The 16,719-nt window shown below is 39.4% G+C and overlaps 1 protein-coding gene across 4 annotated transcripts in view; it reads left to right on the top strand.

Moving 5' to 3' along the window:
* The first annotated feature begins 625 nt into the window (after positions 1-625).
* LOC138629990 (phospholipid-transporting ATPase ABCA1-like) overlaps positions 626-16,719 on the top strand; it is a 37,283-nt gene continuing 21,189 nt past the window's right edge. For 2 of the 4 annotated variants that reach the window (XM_069714055.1, XM_069714059.1), the window contains exons 1-8: positions 626-842; positions 4,761-4,872; positions 5,880-5,973; positions 7,236-7,377; positions 7,611-7,729; positions 12,234-12,355; positions 14,536-14,727; positions 15,766-15,855. In XM_069714055.1, coding sequence (XP_069570156.1) covers positions 4,807-4,872; positions 5,880-5,973; positions 7,236-7,377; positions 7,611-7,729; positions 12,234-12,355; positions 14,536-14,727; positions 15,766-15,855 — 825 coding nt within the window. In that variant the 5' untranslated portion in view covers positions 626-842; positions 4,761-4,806. Of the gene's footprint in view, positions 843-2,702; positions 4,358-4,760; positions 4,873-5,879; positions 5,974-7,235; positions 7,378-7,610; positions 7,730-12,233; positions 12,356-14,535; positions 14,728-15,765; positions 15,856-16,719 lie in introns of those variants that run through there. The other 2 variants (XM_069714058.1, XM_069714057.1) reach the window with 2 other exon arrangements.

The raw sequence follows: 16,719 nt of genomic DNA on the forward strand, positions 1-16,719 counted from the left end.
AGTCCTGGCCCAATTCAATTTACACAAGTGTGATGTGGATACTTGAGGCCTCCAATGCATTTACACTAAGAATTAACTGTACAGCGAAAGTAAAGAGCATTTTGTGTTCAACAGTTAAACTTTATAAATAAAGTATAGTTGCATTTAAATTTGCATAGATTTTGGAGTCTCTCATGGGTGAGAGGGAGAAAATGAAATTTTTAGGATTTTTACAGGATAATAAAAAAAAAATGTGTCTGTAAGTGTGAAAAAAACACATCAGGCACAAATTGTGATTATTCCAGTCATTTAAAAAATAAAAAAATAACAAAAAAATGTATACATCTTAAAACACGTCTGGAGGGTAGGCTATCTTTAAGTTGTTATAGAATTCGGGTAATAATGATAATCATTATTATCCCTCTATTATTATAATCAGTTTTAGTCTTAAAGTAGTATTCCTAACGCTGTAATATTTTTCCAACAGCCCTCCTGAGCTCGCCAGTAATTGAAAAGCAGCACAGCGCACAGAGGAGGCTCTTAAGGTGTCGTTGGCCCTTTAAGAGATGTTTTGACTCCGCACGTGCTTGCCTTATATAGGAGCAGCAACAAACCGTGACCGTTAGTTACCTTTGCTGCTGCTCTTCTCGGCTCCGCATTGAGCTGCGCTATAAAAGCCTAGCGGGGGATCAAAAAAAAAAACCAAAAAAAAAAAACAGTTTTGCCAGACATTGAGACACGGAGCAGCGGAGGACGGCTGTGGAGCCCAGTTTTAATCACCATTTACAACTTGTTTTAGAATTGGGATATACATTGATGAGAAGCGAAAGACAGGACATACTCACCGTTCAGGACCAAGGTCGGTGAGTTAGAAGCTTTGTTTTGAAGTTTTGTGGCAATTTGTGAGTTTCTTTGTTCAACAGAGATGTCAACACATTACCGTTAAAAAATATTGTCGTATCACTATGTGTCCACATTGTCAGCTTCATGTTCTCATTTTGGCTTTGAGTGAATTAGTTTTTTTATTATTTTGGTCTTTCATGCCAATTGCTGCTCTTTAATTAGGCTGTTATCCAGTTGTCTGCCGATTTTTTTTTTCTTCCTTTAATCTATAAGTGGCAAAGTCAAACGAGAAATAAAATGTGTTGAATGGATGTTATATGTTGAAGCTAAGAATAGTTTTGGTTAAAAAAAAAAGATACATTTTGCAGATTTTTGGTCTTGTATCATCTGCTGTATCTTCTTTTGTACGGATTGAGCATCAGTCCATGTATCTACAGTCAATCACAAGACTTCCGGTGAGGCATTTCATAAATAAAAGCCTTGTTATTGCAACGTTTATATGTTTTACAAAATACAAACCTTTATAGAAGAAAATATAATTATTGTAAACAATATTTCCAATTGTTCTTCAATTCACAGTTATTGTACAATAATTTTGTGGTATAACAGTACCTGCTATTTTCAAGTTGCATGTGTTATAGTTTAATACCGAAGGTTCCTTCACCTTTCTAGTAGTTTGATTTTTGGATGGCTTAACTTAGCATCGCGAAACTGAATGACCGTCAATAACCTCAGTTCAACAGAACAATGAAACAGAAGCGCAAAAGTCAGTCAGTCAGACGATGAATTTTGACAGTCTGTTTTTATCTCGACATTTGGTCGCAGTGCTAAAGATTTCCCTTCATGACAATTAAGTGCAGCTGGATTTTTTTTCTTCCTTTTATTCTTTAGTGTTTTTTTCACGATGGTTAGGGCAATAATTGTTTTTTTTTAAATGTGTATTCTTGTGCTTTTCTGCAATTATGGTGCAACGTCGAGTACAGACATATGCTGTCTTTTTCATTCGTGTTTGAAGAAGCATAAAAAAAAATGTCTCTTTCATGCAAATCATCGACGGTTTTACATCATCTTTTTCTCAATGGCAAGAGTCAACTGCCTTTTAATGGATCATATTTCCATATCAAATGATCTGTCAAGTGTTTTCCAAAAACAATTGGGACAATGAAGTTGAGTGGGGAAAACAAATCCTCTTGTGAGTGTGATATAACACGTGAGCGAGGTTTGATGGTAAACAAGTATCAAAATTGTGATTTTTGTGTGTGTGCGCCACTGGAGGCGCACTCGCTCTGCACCATTCCGGCTGCTCATCACTGAACAGAGAAGCCCTCTTGTCTCTGATGCTGCGTTTATAGAAAATATTACATCATGTGGAGGGTAAACACGACGATAAAGACGCAATCTGTCGTCTTATACTGAGTGTATTGTTCTAGAAAACAGTAGGATGAAAGTTAGATGAACAGCAGGTCGTTTAATGGGCGATCAACACGTCAACGCGGTGTTTTGTTTACACCAAACGAACGTGACAGAAATACGCACTGCCAGCAATCAGAACAAAATCCATACCATGAATGTTGAATGTGAAGGTGTTAATTGTGCATTGTCTAACCTCACATAGACATCGCAGTCTGTAATGTAGGTGGTGCCCCCCCCCCCACCCCCCTTATTCATTTCCTAGGATTCATGCAGTAGTGTTGTGGAATATATTCAGTGAAAACAAAAACAAATCAACACCTAAGATGTTGACCAAAGATTGTGACCAAACACAAGCTGATGGGATTTTAAGGAACTTCTCATGTCCCTGTTAAATTACCTTATCTGCTGTTGCAACTGTATGCTGCTGAGTGAAATGGTCATCTGCAGTGAATATCTGTTTGTTTTACTGATGTGTTTCGCTCTCTCTCCAGCAGCTACCTTAACACTGTTTCTCAATGAAACGGTTAAATATTTGCCGCCATGATATCGAGTGACTCAGAGAGAAAACAGATGTACCGGCAGAGCAGACGTTGTGCGCGGGTCAATGTGTTGTTTGTTCATCCCAAAGTTCCTGTTAGTTTTTATTGCTCCATTTCATACATTCCAGTGGATTCACTTGATCCAGCCTGTTGCATGATGTGGAAAACTGGTGGTGTAGAACTGGCTTACTGGTATTAAAAGAGAAAAAAAATGTTTGCAGGGTACATATTAATCCTGTTTTTTTTAGGATCTTTGGTTTAGCAAAACCTAACATCTGTTTCATTTTATTATTTCTTGATACTTACCGGGTCTATTGAAAAACAAAAATGGTATTCCCATCAGAGGGGAGAATTATTTCATGCCAGAAGAACTGATTTTGCAGTGATCTTAGAAATTTGCTTCAACCAGCAAGTTCATAGACAACTGAAAAAATACTAAATGGGACTACAGTGGTATTTGACTGCTTAATCGAAATTTGGTATAAAACCATAGAGAACTGCATTATCAGCTTGATTAGGGTCGGGTTGTTTTTTTAGCCCTCGAGCCAATGATCAGTGGAGATTGTCATGTTTGAACATCACTCTGTCCTTGACATCGTTTTGCTGTCATTCCACTCTCTACAACATCCAATCATCTTTATTCTGTATAAAGGACATTCAGCTTAACAAACAGGATGACCTTGATTCTTCCACTCTGGAAAATTCTAAATAATTTCCAAGTTAAACAACAAACTTGAAATAGCAGCCCTAAAAATAAGGAAACAAACCATTACTTGTTTGGTAAAATGTTAGAAAATGATTAAAAAATGTTAACCGACACTAGTGGAGAAACCTAAAATGTCCTGTTTTGTCCCGATGAACAGTCAGCAACCAAAAGATATTCAGTTTATTATTGTGAAGGACTGAGGAAACCCAAAGAAATGTCAATGTGAGAAGCTGAAATCAGATGCATTTTTCTATATTTCTCTTCATACTTCTAATTTGTTTACTCAGTTTTCAGATAACTTTCTGAAACAGAAAATGGAAAAAAAAAAAAATTATGTAAATGTTAATGTAAATATTTTGTGTATTGTGGAGTGTGTTAGCTAAAGAATCGGGTTGTTGAACTGATCCGAGCATGTGGTTTAAAACAAGTGTGAAAACAGATCCAGGGACTTTCGAATCCACAAATAGAATAAACACATTGGCAGGAAAAAGTGCTTTTCGTACAAATGAATGGCATTAAATTCCTGACATGAACCTGTTGACTAATGCTGTTTAATCAACGGGTACTTTAGTTTAGATTGAACAGTGTGACTGAATGGTGCTAAAGTGATGTTTTATTTGAACATTTACATCAAATGCAGTATTGTGTGCAATACTGAGGTGTTAAGAGGCTGAAGTTCACCCCCATGACACCTGGCCACCCACCCCCTCATTCAGATGAAGCATAGCTTGACCTTTGGACAGATGAGTCTACATGAAGAGGGGTTGAATTTACGGAGGTCAGCACCCTTCTCCAGTCAGCAGTGGACTTGGTCGGCTGAGTGTTGCTGTACTTTTGGCTGACCTGCGTATCAGAGTGAAACAGTTTTGTTCAATAGGTGAATGTGTTGTCTTTATGTTTTTGTTTTTTTTAGTCGGCAGTAATTCCTTGCTTTTAACGGGTCTTTACTGTGATTTCAATTCTTTTATATTCACTTCTTAACTACTTCCCATAGTCAGCAGGATATTTCAGCCACATGTGCTACAGCTGCGTGTCCACAGTTATGATTTGGAGATGTAACAGCTTTCTGTTCTCCTTTCACATAGTTTGTGCGTCAATGTATGTGAGAATTACTTTTTTTTTTCCACAGGAACACAGCTGCTTGGTTGAGGCCTAGTTAGCTGAATGTCTTTCACGGTGGTCAAAAGTGTTACTTGGTGGTTTTGTGTGCTTGTTTTTGCTTCATACGTGTTCAGTTGCTGCAGTGGTTGACCCTCTTTCTTGTCTTGTTCGGTTCACAGTGAGGAGCCAGAGCGTGCTCATTGAGGTTGGGAAGACGGCAACAACATGGCAGTCTCCACTCAACTGGGTTTACTGCTATGGAAGAACTTCACCTACCGACGGAGACAGACTGTAAGTAGAAGACAATAAATTATTTAGTTGGTTTTCATTTCCATTTCTTACGATTGTTTCTCAGAACACTACTTTTCGCTGAAGTATCTGTTCTACTGATTTCCAAAGACTACAGTCTTACTAATATTCTCAGTAGGTCGACTCTGAATCAGAGAAGCTGTATCCAATGCCACCTGCCTAGTCAAAAAGGCATTACAAAGGCTTATTAATATGCATTGTTCCAGTGCAGCCCACAACAATGGCAATGAAGTAATTGTCCTGTAAGCCACTTGGACTGAAAACGGTTCCAGTTTACAGATTTCTGAGTCAGTCGAAGATGTAATGGTGACACATTTTCATGTCATTATCCAGCTACTACCTCGTGTTGGTTGTTGCCCACGCACTCCAACTTATGTAAATGAAATTCAGTTTTGAACGGGTAGCATAGTACTTCTTTATATGAGGGGAGGCTCGCGTGCGTACAATTAAGCCATTTGTCCATCAAGCACAAACTGCTTCTCAAAGTGACGGCGGCATCTGGTTGACTTTCAGTCCAATTGTTCCCAACAAAGGAATATGGCACATTTTCTAAGACAATGGCTTTATTCTTTATCCTCACACTGTATGTCTGTCATGCTGGTTAAAGCTGAAATGGAGCCAGCTGAAGCACGGAGGCCATATGGAGCAGATGGACAAAGACATAGTCCTTAAACCCAGCAGACCTTGCTCTCTGTCTAACTCTGTCTCCTCTTATTAACCCATGTACTTTACCCAGACTCATTGTTGGATTACTGTTTACAAAGGATAACAGTTGGTCGTGGCCCACACATACTTACATATATACACAATGATATTTTTTCTTCTAAACAACCAGAAACAACCTTAGGTGAACTGGAAATACGCAAAAACCTTAAAGCAAAAGGGAAGTTATCACTGTTTTGGGCTGATTAACTCATCTGTTTGATGTGTTTTATGTTCTAAGAGTGTAAAGCCTTCTGTCACTCCTGTCATCATCCCTCATGTTTTAGATCCAGCTGCTGATTGAGATCATCTGGCCCCTGTTCATCTTCTTCATCCTGATTTCAGTCCGAATGCATTATCCGCCCTACGAGCAACATGAATGTAAGTGTTGTTAAAGGCAACATTATTATAATAATGTTATTATTAACATTATTAAGTAATACACGGTTCGGATGTTTTTATAGCCACAATCCGACAATTGTCATTTGGAGCCATTTTCTTGTTACATTTACAAGAAACTCCGTTTTGTTTAGATTTAGTTTTTCCTAATTTTAATTTGACTGATGATTGTCTGATGTTCTATTGTTCTATGTCAAAGCATTTTGACGGTGTCCTGGTTCTTGGTAAGATCAACATGTCAGTCATCCAACGTTTTCACATTATTGTCACATAAGGATTTCTTGGATTTGTCAATATTTGTTTGCAGGGGGTTAACATGTCATAGGACCTTCAGGCCCAGGAAAAGGGAATTACAGTCATAGTTGTCGGCACAGATGGTTTCACAACTTTGACCACGTTTCAGCACAATAAGATTTTCACTTTGAAAGCCTAATTCGAAATGTGTTTGTTCACTTTTGGAGAGGAAAGTAGCCACTATTGTTTGCTTTTATTTTGTCATTTTGGAAGTTAATGTGAGTCAGTTTTGTGGAGGAGTATTCGATTTTGGAAAAATAGAGTGGTAGGTGAAGGTTTGTGCTTGTTGACATACGGACACTTTCAAGCATTTGCTTTAGAACAAGTTTAGTTTAGTTAGCAATTGTAACAAGCATACATGATAGTTTTGTTAACCACCAAAGAATTATTGATACCAAATGATTGTGTATCCCAAGTGAGTCCGGCCAAGTTAAGCCAGTGAACTTAAAGTGTGTCAACTTCTTGACCCTCTTCTCGCCCTCTGTGCTTATCTTCTTAACTAGCTTATTGCCTGTTATGCTCAGTAAAATGTAGCAGTAAAGTTATCTGAGAAGATAAAGTCAGCATTTTTCAAAGCAGATTTTAAAGACAGTGATGGCCAGGGTCCACATGTTACGGTTGACCTGGACTGTTAATATTAGGAGTTGCAAAGGGTGACCAGATCTGTCGAAACATTTAATCCTGTCGTGTCTCGTGTCTGTTTTTGCACAGATACGATTGCACAACATCGGACTTCAGTGGACTCTGGTTAGGGGGATTTAGTTTGTTTGCAAGAGTGTAAAGTGGAAAAACTTGTTATTGAGAAAACATTCACCTGATTTGCTAGAATGACAGATAGTATAATACTGATATATATTCATATAGACATTTTGATGTCTCTTCTGTTATACTGATATTTGATGCCAAACTTAAAACTGCTTGTAAAATTTGTATTGTATGCTTGTTTTTAGGCCATTTCCCTAACAAGGCCATGCCCTCAGCGGGTACCCTGCCCTGGGTACAAGGTATCATCTGTAACGCCAACAACCCCTGCTTCCGTAATCCTACTCCTGGAGAGACTCCCGGGGTGGTCGTAAATTTCAATAATTCCATGTGAGTAACATTCCTATAATTTTCAATATGCTGCTTCATTTATTCTGAGAAAATGTTCTTTTGTGTAATTTTGCTATAATCTTATTGAAATGTTTTATCAATAAAAGGATTCTGATTCTTTCACAAAAAAATATTCTTTTACAAAACTGAGAGGAGATATTCTCAGTCTTCTCAAGGAATGTGACACAGTGTGTCTAATTGTGTCTTTCTTGTCTGTCTGCAAACATCACCAGAATCTCCCGTCTGTTCACTGATGCCAAGAAGATCCTGCTGTACTCTCAGAACGATAAGAGTTATGAAGGCTACAAGGGACTTCTGAAGGCCCTCAGGAAACTGCAGAAGAACACCGCTCGTAAGGACATGCTTTTCATTATCTCCTTGTTTTGTGTTTTATCAAGGGTTTCAAATGACTGGCTGATTGATTAGTTTAACTCCCCTCTCAGTCCCACTGATCAACCATTCAATTTTCTCCCTTTATAGTTTAGTGAGTGATATGTTAAATTGAGATAAAGTGGACTGGTATCACATGAAGCAGCTGATGTTACCCCCGAGTCCTCAGAGCTGTGGCGTGCCCTCCTCCCTGGGGCAGGATGCAGGGTGTTGCACTTTTCTGCTATTACGTGCTGTTGGACAGAAAAGAAAAAAAAAAAAGGAAATTGGGCACCACCCTGACAATCATTGCATGATCACAGCTTAGATTTGGTGATTTGTCTTGAATGGAATGTGGCTGCTTCCTGTGTATGAGGACCAGCACATATAATCTGTCACAGATAAAGTGCAGGATGTTTGATAAACTTCTCTCTCAGTTCTACCAATACATTTAAACTCATCTAAAATACTTCTGTTAAGATTTGTGGAGCAACATTTAAAAAAAAAGAAAAAAAAAAAGAAAAGAGTAATAGATTTATGATTGTGAATTTGGTTGTTGTGTTGCAGAGAAAGGTCGTCTTTCTAAAATAACATCTTGTTGATGTCTCCAATTTGCTGACACGCTAAAAACAACCTGGAAAAAGTTGAGAGGGCTGTGTTGAACTCTGCACTTACTTTACTTCACTCAAACAGAAGTCACACACGCACATTAACGTAAATTAAAAATGTTTTTATTTCCTTTCAGTACCTATTACTCATGTGAGGCATGATGGAAGCCCTCTCCAGCTTTGCACTAATCAAGTGTACATGGAAAACCGGGTCAAAAAGAAAAAGAAAAACATGTTATTATGTTATAAAAAACAACCACATTAATACTGTATTAGAAATCATACAAAGAACAGCACTAGAGGAGAGAGTGCAGGAACAGTAAACAGCAGTGACGTAATGACCGACCTCTGTTAATTGCTGTGCAATGAGAGAGTCTAATAAGAGTGGCTGTTCTTCTGTTTGTTCCATTAGTTTTGCCTTGCTACAACAATATGTTTTTCATACTCATGTGATAATCAGGCCTTTTAGTTTCTATAGATAGAAGGGTATTACCATGATTTCACATCAATACCCAATGTAAGAGTATATTGAGCTGAGAAATCATGCAACAAAGCAGAACAATCAAGGTTCTTCTTGTTTTGGCTTCCGTCTGCTGTGTTCGCCCAGAGCTACAGTCCGTCACACAAGGGATCCTTCAAAACACGGCGAAGAGTGAGATTACAGATCAGAGTCAATGAAAAGAAAATATGATTGGTTTATTTTGACAAATCTCTTAGTTTGCACATGTTGCAATTTCATTGAGTGGTGTCGGATGTCCTCCTTTCTTCTGTGTCTTTCCTGTCTTCAGTATGAATTTGAGCTCTGATTTATCTTCTGTCTGCGGGCCTTTACATTTGAATTGGAATGAACAGAGCCATGGTTATGCTTTATATATATATATATATATATATATAGGCTTTTTTGTTGTCCCAACACAGCTGCTGTGCATCTCTGCACTTTATCATAATTCATTTCTAAATGCATGATAGTTCTCAATCCCATTTTCCATTCTGTTTGTCTTTAATCCACAAAAGAGAACGCACTGGTGGAGTGCAGAGACAGTCGTGTATGATGCAGGAGAAGGCAGACAGAGCTGCTGCTGCAGCAGCTGTAGAGTGACGCTATAAGAATAACAGCAAGGATCAAAGAACTGAGATAATTCAGAAATGGATGGGTTCAGCAAACAAGATTTACACTGATAGGGAAGGGGGGTCGTAAGGGGATGCAGAGAGAGACAAGCTTGTTGCCTGTAGATAACCAGATAAATCACTGTGGTTCTCCTTTTCAGTTCTAATGGATTTCTGCTGTATGAGATAGTACATGTCATGAACGTGACATGGCAGATAGACGAGAGTAAACTTTTTAACAGTAGGTCATATTTTTGAGGTGAAAAAGGGTTTTCTTTATACCCGACTTGAATAGATGAGAGATAAATGTGCTTTGATACTCGTCAAGCCTTTTATATGCCACAGCTTTTTCTTTTCTTTTTTTTGACCTCGAGTGAAGCTGAAAGTGGAATTGCATTGTAAAGGAGAAAATCTCAGATCTTGAACCTTTCAACACTTTAATATTTTATCCATCTGGCTCATTTGAAAGACTCCATTTGGTTTAAAGGCTTTAGTGTGTTTGAGTCTGACCTTTTATAGAGGAGACCACATGAGTTTTGCATAGAGATAGACGAATATGAGGAATCTCAATGACGACAATTATTTCTTATCACCTAACTTCAGCTCTCAGATCTCTCCTTCAACTTTTTGGTAGAGAGGACCAATCAGAGCGCCATCACGTTTTAAGAAATGCCCTGATTAGAAACATCTGCAACACAAACGGCTCACACACAGTCAAACATACTCAGATAGACGCCCCAGCCATTTTGTGACTTGATTTCACTGCTCTACAAATTGGTGCCGTGGCCATCTTTAGTCCATCTGACTGTAATTGCACTGAGTATTCAAGAATGTTTTGTTTGTTACCCGTGTTGTGGTAGATTTGGTAATTAGTGCTTCCACAGAGATGATAGCCCGTTTGTGGACGAGTTGGACCAGTGATGACACTAGTTACTAAGGTGTGTGAAGTCAATGTTGTTAAATTACAAACAGGACAGGCGGTGCCAAGAGCATGTCAAAACTTGTAAATGTTAATAAAGGACTTGCCCTGATATCCTGATAGTTTCAAAATAGCAGAAAACAAACAAAAACAGATAAGGCCTCTTATGTTGTCTTACTTCAAAAAAATATATCCGATAACTCAGGGGATTTAGGCCACTTAGACAACATGCAAAGATAAGGTAAAAGAAGGAAATGAAATGCATATATACACTCATGAGAGAACCTTTGCTGACGACTAAGCACTGCTTGAGTTTCCATTTTAACAAGGTTGCACTATCTAATCTGGTATGTCCTCAAGGGCCTTTGGATTCAATGCACCACGGGAGCTATGGCTTCCTACTGGGATTATGATTAGACCTTATTAGTACTCCCTGGTCGTTGACCTCTGAGAGTTGAGGTCGCATACATACACATACATGCAGAGGTGTACAATTAAACACACATGCACAGAGGTCAATAAAGGCAGCAGGAATGGTGAGGATATACTGTATCTGTAGACACACTGTCACCTCCAAATTAGACATACCTTTGCACACACACTATGATGCACAACAGACACTGCACATGTGCCCCTTAACCACACAGAAACACACTGTTCTCTTTCACTTCCTCCCAGGGGATGTTTAGTGCAAAGTGTTTCCTCTGTGTGTGTGTGTGCGTGCGTGCGTGCGTGCGTGCGTGCGTGTGTGTGTCTCTCTTTGGTTGCCATTTAATAGTCACAAAACTGAGAAGAAAAAGATTTAGTGAAGATGGAGGGAAAAGGAACGGACAATTTTAAAACCAACAATCAACATGTAATTCATCAAGATGTGAACAGCCTCGAGGAGAGCAGAGTAGAACAGAATAGAAGACAGTAATAAGAGAAGTAGTCATTCATTCTTTGTAAAAATGTATTCATTTTAATAGCCAAGTTCGGTAAAAGTATGTGTAAACTTTTTTGGAGTAAGAAATAATCTGTTAAATTTGCTGCATCGGGCCATGCTGATTAAAAAAAAAGGCTGCAGTTATACCAGCTGTGTGCTGCACGCTGGCCGCCTGCTGACTGTGATCTCAACAAGTTTCACCCTCAGTCAAGGGCTTTCACTTCACTGGTAAATAGTTGGAGAGAAAATGTGTAAAAGGGGCCTTATGGTACAAAAACTATAGATGAAGAGAGGTTTGCGGAAGCGAGAGGAAGCAGTATTTGGACCAAAGTGGAATGACCTGCAGTAACCCCGGCTGAGTTCAAAACCAGCTGAAGCGGAAGAGAGAACTCTGTGTGTGTGTGTGTGTGCGCGCGCGCGCCTGTAACCACACAGCTGACTCAGGCCAGTTTCAGAAATGGTTTGACTTCTTTGGAATGCTGTACAAAGTACAACGAGCTTTCAGAGAAGACAGTATGTGCCTGTGTTTGTAAAGTCATCAGTATTCATGATTTGATTAGCTTTCAGTCATTTATTTCAGCTTTTTTATTTATTTTTAATGTCCTCAGTTTGAGTCCGTTGATTATTTATGTATCACTCACTGTGGTGATCATTTATTATTGAATCATGCATTTTTCATTGGGTTTCCTCTGGTCAGAACTAGATGGGCTCAGTTTTATAAATTGTCTCCTTTACAGGTATGTGCCCGGATATATTTTATAACTTGTTTTACATAATCATGGCAGAAAGTAGTTTGCATGATCAATGTCACTGTACATCGTCTTTGTATCAAAATCAACCACTAAAAAAAAAAGATGTTTATTTTTTTTATAAAGGAGAGTTTTTGTGTCGTGTAGTTGACTTAATTTGTCTCTTCTCTTTTTTCTAGGTTTCAAGCTGAAGGACTTCTTGCGAGACAATGAGACCCTTTCCCACTTTCTGCACCACAACGCATCACTTCCTCATCACGCGCTGAAGCAAATAGTGGAGGCTGATGTCAATCTGGAAAAGGTAAAACAGGACAGTTGCCTAAATTTCTTTAATATCGCCATTATAAATAATTACATCCTTAAACTTCTCTTCTTCAGTAAATGATAATGGACAACTGCTCATATGGCCTCAGTGCTAATGCCGGATTCTAAATGTGTACAGAGTCTTTGTTTTGTCCTTTTCGCATATCAGATAATCATACTCCCCTGCCCACAATGCTTGTGCATAAATCCAGTGACCTTGGCTTCACAGGGCCCGTTGGGCCACAGGATTCTAAGCCCTTAATTCCCGGGAGAAAAACCCCCGTGGTGGGTGGGCTGGTGGAGTGTGTGTGTGTGTGTGGGGTGGGGGGGGTAGAAGCTGTTTGGCAGTGGCCCCTCTCCCATCTGTCTTTTAGTTATATTTGTTTCCTATTGTCCCATTATAACTGGGATCATTTGAAGTGATAGGTGAATATGTTTTATTAATTTCCCCTTAATAACTTATTTTTTCCTTAAGTCTCCATTTCGTGTCATTGTACTCTCTCTTGCTTTTAATTTCATTCTTCTCTTCCTGTGCATCATTTTTTTTTTCGTTAGCTGACATGATTTATTTCACAGCAACCCAATGCACATCACCACACGAACCCACAGACAACTTCCCCTCTCCCATTCAAATGAGGTGTATTTGTATATCCGCATATCAAATCCACTGACTGATTGGGCTACCAGCACAACAACAGCTCCCAGCCCAGTCCGTCACAAACATCCCTGCTTCTCAGTTGGAGCGCTGGAGTCACATGACGCCTCCTCCTCACTTCCCCCCTTTCCCCACATTTCTTCTGGCGTGCAGAGGCAGAGGCTCAAAGTCAAATTCACGCTACACCATCTGATTCTGTTCAGCTCATCCCTCTCTCATCCCAGGTATATATTGATCAGAGAGGGCGACGTCCATTAGGCCAGGAAGGTGATGAGGAACATTATTTCCGGAGGAGAGGGAAATTTAAGGGAAGATTAATATTGCTGTGCCCTTTGTTGTGTAGAATAAGACTAATGAAGTATCATTTTACAGCGCAGAGAAGCACGAGAGCAAACGCACATAGAATGACATAATATTGAAAAATCTCTCGTAGGAGAATAGCGTTTTGAAATTTCCATCTGATGATTAGTCTGATTCCCAATCCTCCAAACTGACTGCTGTAAGCTCTGATGTTTTGTTTTTCCAATGAAAAGATTATCAGTTGGGACTGTGTGTGTGTGTGTGTGTGTGTGTGTGTGTGGGTGTGTGAGTGTGTGTTTATACACTATGTATGACATGATGGCATAACACAGGATGGTCAAGGACATTTAGAAGACCAAGTCAGTGAGCTCCCCTCACACACACACACACACACACACACACACACACACACACACACACACACACACACACACACACACACACACACACACACACACACACACACACACACACACACACACACACACACACATCTTGTCTCTGAGAGAAAAACAGCCCCAGTCCAGTCCTTGAACACCCTGATGTACCAGAAAAGGACATCTTGTTACTCGGCCTTCGCAGACGCAGCTGTGCTTCCTTTTCCAAAACATATTTTACACCATTTCTTTTTAAAAGGCGGGAAAAGGAGATTTTTGGAAATGACAAAGATGAGTTTTGTTCTTAAAAAAATAAAGTGTCTTGGAATAGTTTCAGTTGCAATACAATGCTCGTCCTGTCTCGAGATGTCCTTCGCAGAATATCGTTGTTGTGTTCTCATTGTCATCTTCTAGGAATGTATCTTTTTTTGGTCTCAGATTTAGCAATCTCAAAAGAGTCAAGAACAAGTAGGGACTGTGTTCAAACACAAAGTCTTGTTACTCACCACATATTGATGCATTTTCCATTCCAAACACTGTATCAAAGTAATCCTCTGTAATTTGGACCTACTTTGTTGACTTGTCTTTATGAAATAAAAATGACTTACTGTATTGGTTTTAAATATTTACTGGAAGCACTCTTGCCTCTTATGTTTCAAAATAAAATGTTTAAGTTGAAAATATTTTGTATATTGTAACATTAACATTTGAATCAAACTAAACAAGACAAACGTTTTCTCTCTCCTCTGACCTCTTAAAATATCTAACACATGAGTGCTTTTGATATTTTCTGTACACTACCTGAATCCTGGTTTTTTTTTTTTTTTTTTTTTTTCCTCTGTTTAGGTGCTGACAAAAGGTTTTGGCTTCCATCTCAGAGACCTCTGCAACACGACACCCCTGGAGGAGTTTGTCCACATTGCTGACCGCAATGTGTCACATATGACTCAAGAAATCATCTGCAAGTCCTCCAGTGATTGGCTGAACAATGCCCAGAACCACTTCCTGTCCAACTTGGACTTCCTAAAACCCATTCGGGTGAGTTTACCGATGGCTCCTCCAGCTGTAGTTTTATGGTGGACCTCAGTTTTAACATCACCAAATTAAAAATTCATATTTATTTGTATAGTTTTGGCACACTTCACTGCTAGATAGAGCTTCACTACAGAGACATGAGCAACTAGACAACTAAAATGTAAACTGTTCTCAGTATCGACATGAATAATGACCAAAGCAACATGATTAAAACTGTTGTGAAAATATGGTGTGTGCATTTAGCTGTTGAACAAATAACTTTTTTGTTGCTCTAGCAGGGAATTACAATCAACGTTAGACCAAATATTTATCCAGTTCAAGTAAATCTCTTGATTCCTCAACTTTTCTGCTTACGACAACATGTTTTCTGTTCTTCCTTGTTTTCTTTCCTCCCCCTCCTCCTTCCCCGCTCAGCGTTACCTCTCCTCTGCCTGTGTGTTCCCAAACAACCCTTTCTGCCCTTTCCCATAAAATCCGTGACCTTAATGTGAGTTACGATGGTAAAGGTAGCAAGAGGTGAACAAAACATCACTAAACTTTCGTCTGTCTGTAAGCAAGGAACAGACAAAGGAAGAGAGATAAAGAATGTCTCTAAAATGATCACCGTTTTAGAAATACATAAAGTCGAGAGAGAGAGAGAATATACTAGAAAGCTGGATCTTTCTCTTCTTCCCAGACGGCTCTTCTGTCTTCACCAACTCCTGCACTTTATCAAACGACAGACATTCCAGCAGCTGATAACTCAATGTGATAGATATGAACACACGTACCCACACAGCAGTTTGACAGACAGGAACATAGAGAGTCAGAGTCACCCTGACCTGTCGTACCTTCTCGGCTCCCCGCACCTTTGAACTCCCCTTTTTTCTCTCCCCACCACATTTTTCTTTTCCTTCAATCCTTCTCTGCCTGTGTAAAGAGACTTTTCCTGGCCTTTATATTCACATCATGCAGCATAAGAGGAAGAAACGTCTCAGAAATGGTTCACACAAACTTCAAAATCTCTACAACATTTTAATGATGGCCTCTTCTGTCCAACAGAGGGATGTGAGGTCGGACCCCAAAGTCGTTCAAGAAGTCTCAGCTGCAACCGACAATCTTCTGGAGAGCCTGGGAGCGCTGGCCGTGGAGGTAAATAAACCAACGCACATATACAGAGAACACAGCCCACACACATGTACAAACAGGACTTCTGAAATGTTTGTTTTCAAAGTTCAGTCCTCAGTCATCCTGTTTGTGAATAAAATCAATTCTTACCGAGAATCAGGTCTCGCTGAAGCGATTGCATTTACTGTATTTAGAGCTCACATGCAGTCATCATGTAAGTTGGTTCAGTTAGGGTCAGACACATGTTGACAATATTAACACTTGTATGTGCACACCGGCTCTGAGCCCAGCTGATATATGTTTATGTGTGTGTTTCCTAACATTCAGTAACTTTAACTGAAGCTTTTTATCTTTGTTCCGTAGCTTAAAGGTCAGATTAGGTTTCTGTGGAAAGATGACAGATACAAAATTACAGGCTAAATCTGCAATAAATCTAACTTTCTGGAACTTCTATAAAAATAAACAGGGTGTGTGAAATGGTCTTGTAGGTTGTAGCATAGCAACCATCTGCACTGTCTTCACTGTCTCACATAAACGTAAACAAGTTTTAAACAGTATAGGATCTCACACACACACACACACACACACACACACACACACACACACACACACACACACACACACACACACACACACACACACACACACACACACACACACACACACACACACAACACACAGCACAGCCCCTTTCTCTCAGGTTCCTGCTCTGCTGAGTTAGCAAAACATAAAAACCCAGCTGTGCGTGTGCATGTGCTTGTGTGTGTGTGTGTGTGTGCATGTTTACCATCTAAGCAGCTGTAAGTACATCAGTGAACTGGTCTTTCTTTTTGTTCCCAACCACGAATGTTGCAACCCTCAGCAATCATTGTATCCCCTCTCCACCAT

This window comes from Brachyistius frenatus, unplaced genomic scaffold, assembly GCF_029030835.1.
Source record: "Brachyistius frenatus isolate BFR_SWC_R1_liver_20210118 unplaced genomic scaffold, ASM2903083v1 Contig_125, whole genome shotgun sequence".
Lineage (NCBI taxonomy): Eukaryota > Metazoa > Chordata > Actinopteri > Embiotocidae > Brachyistius > Brachyistius frenatus.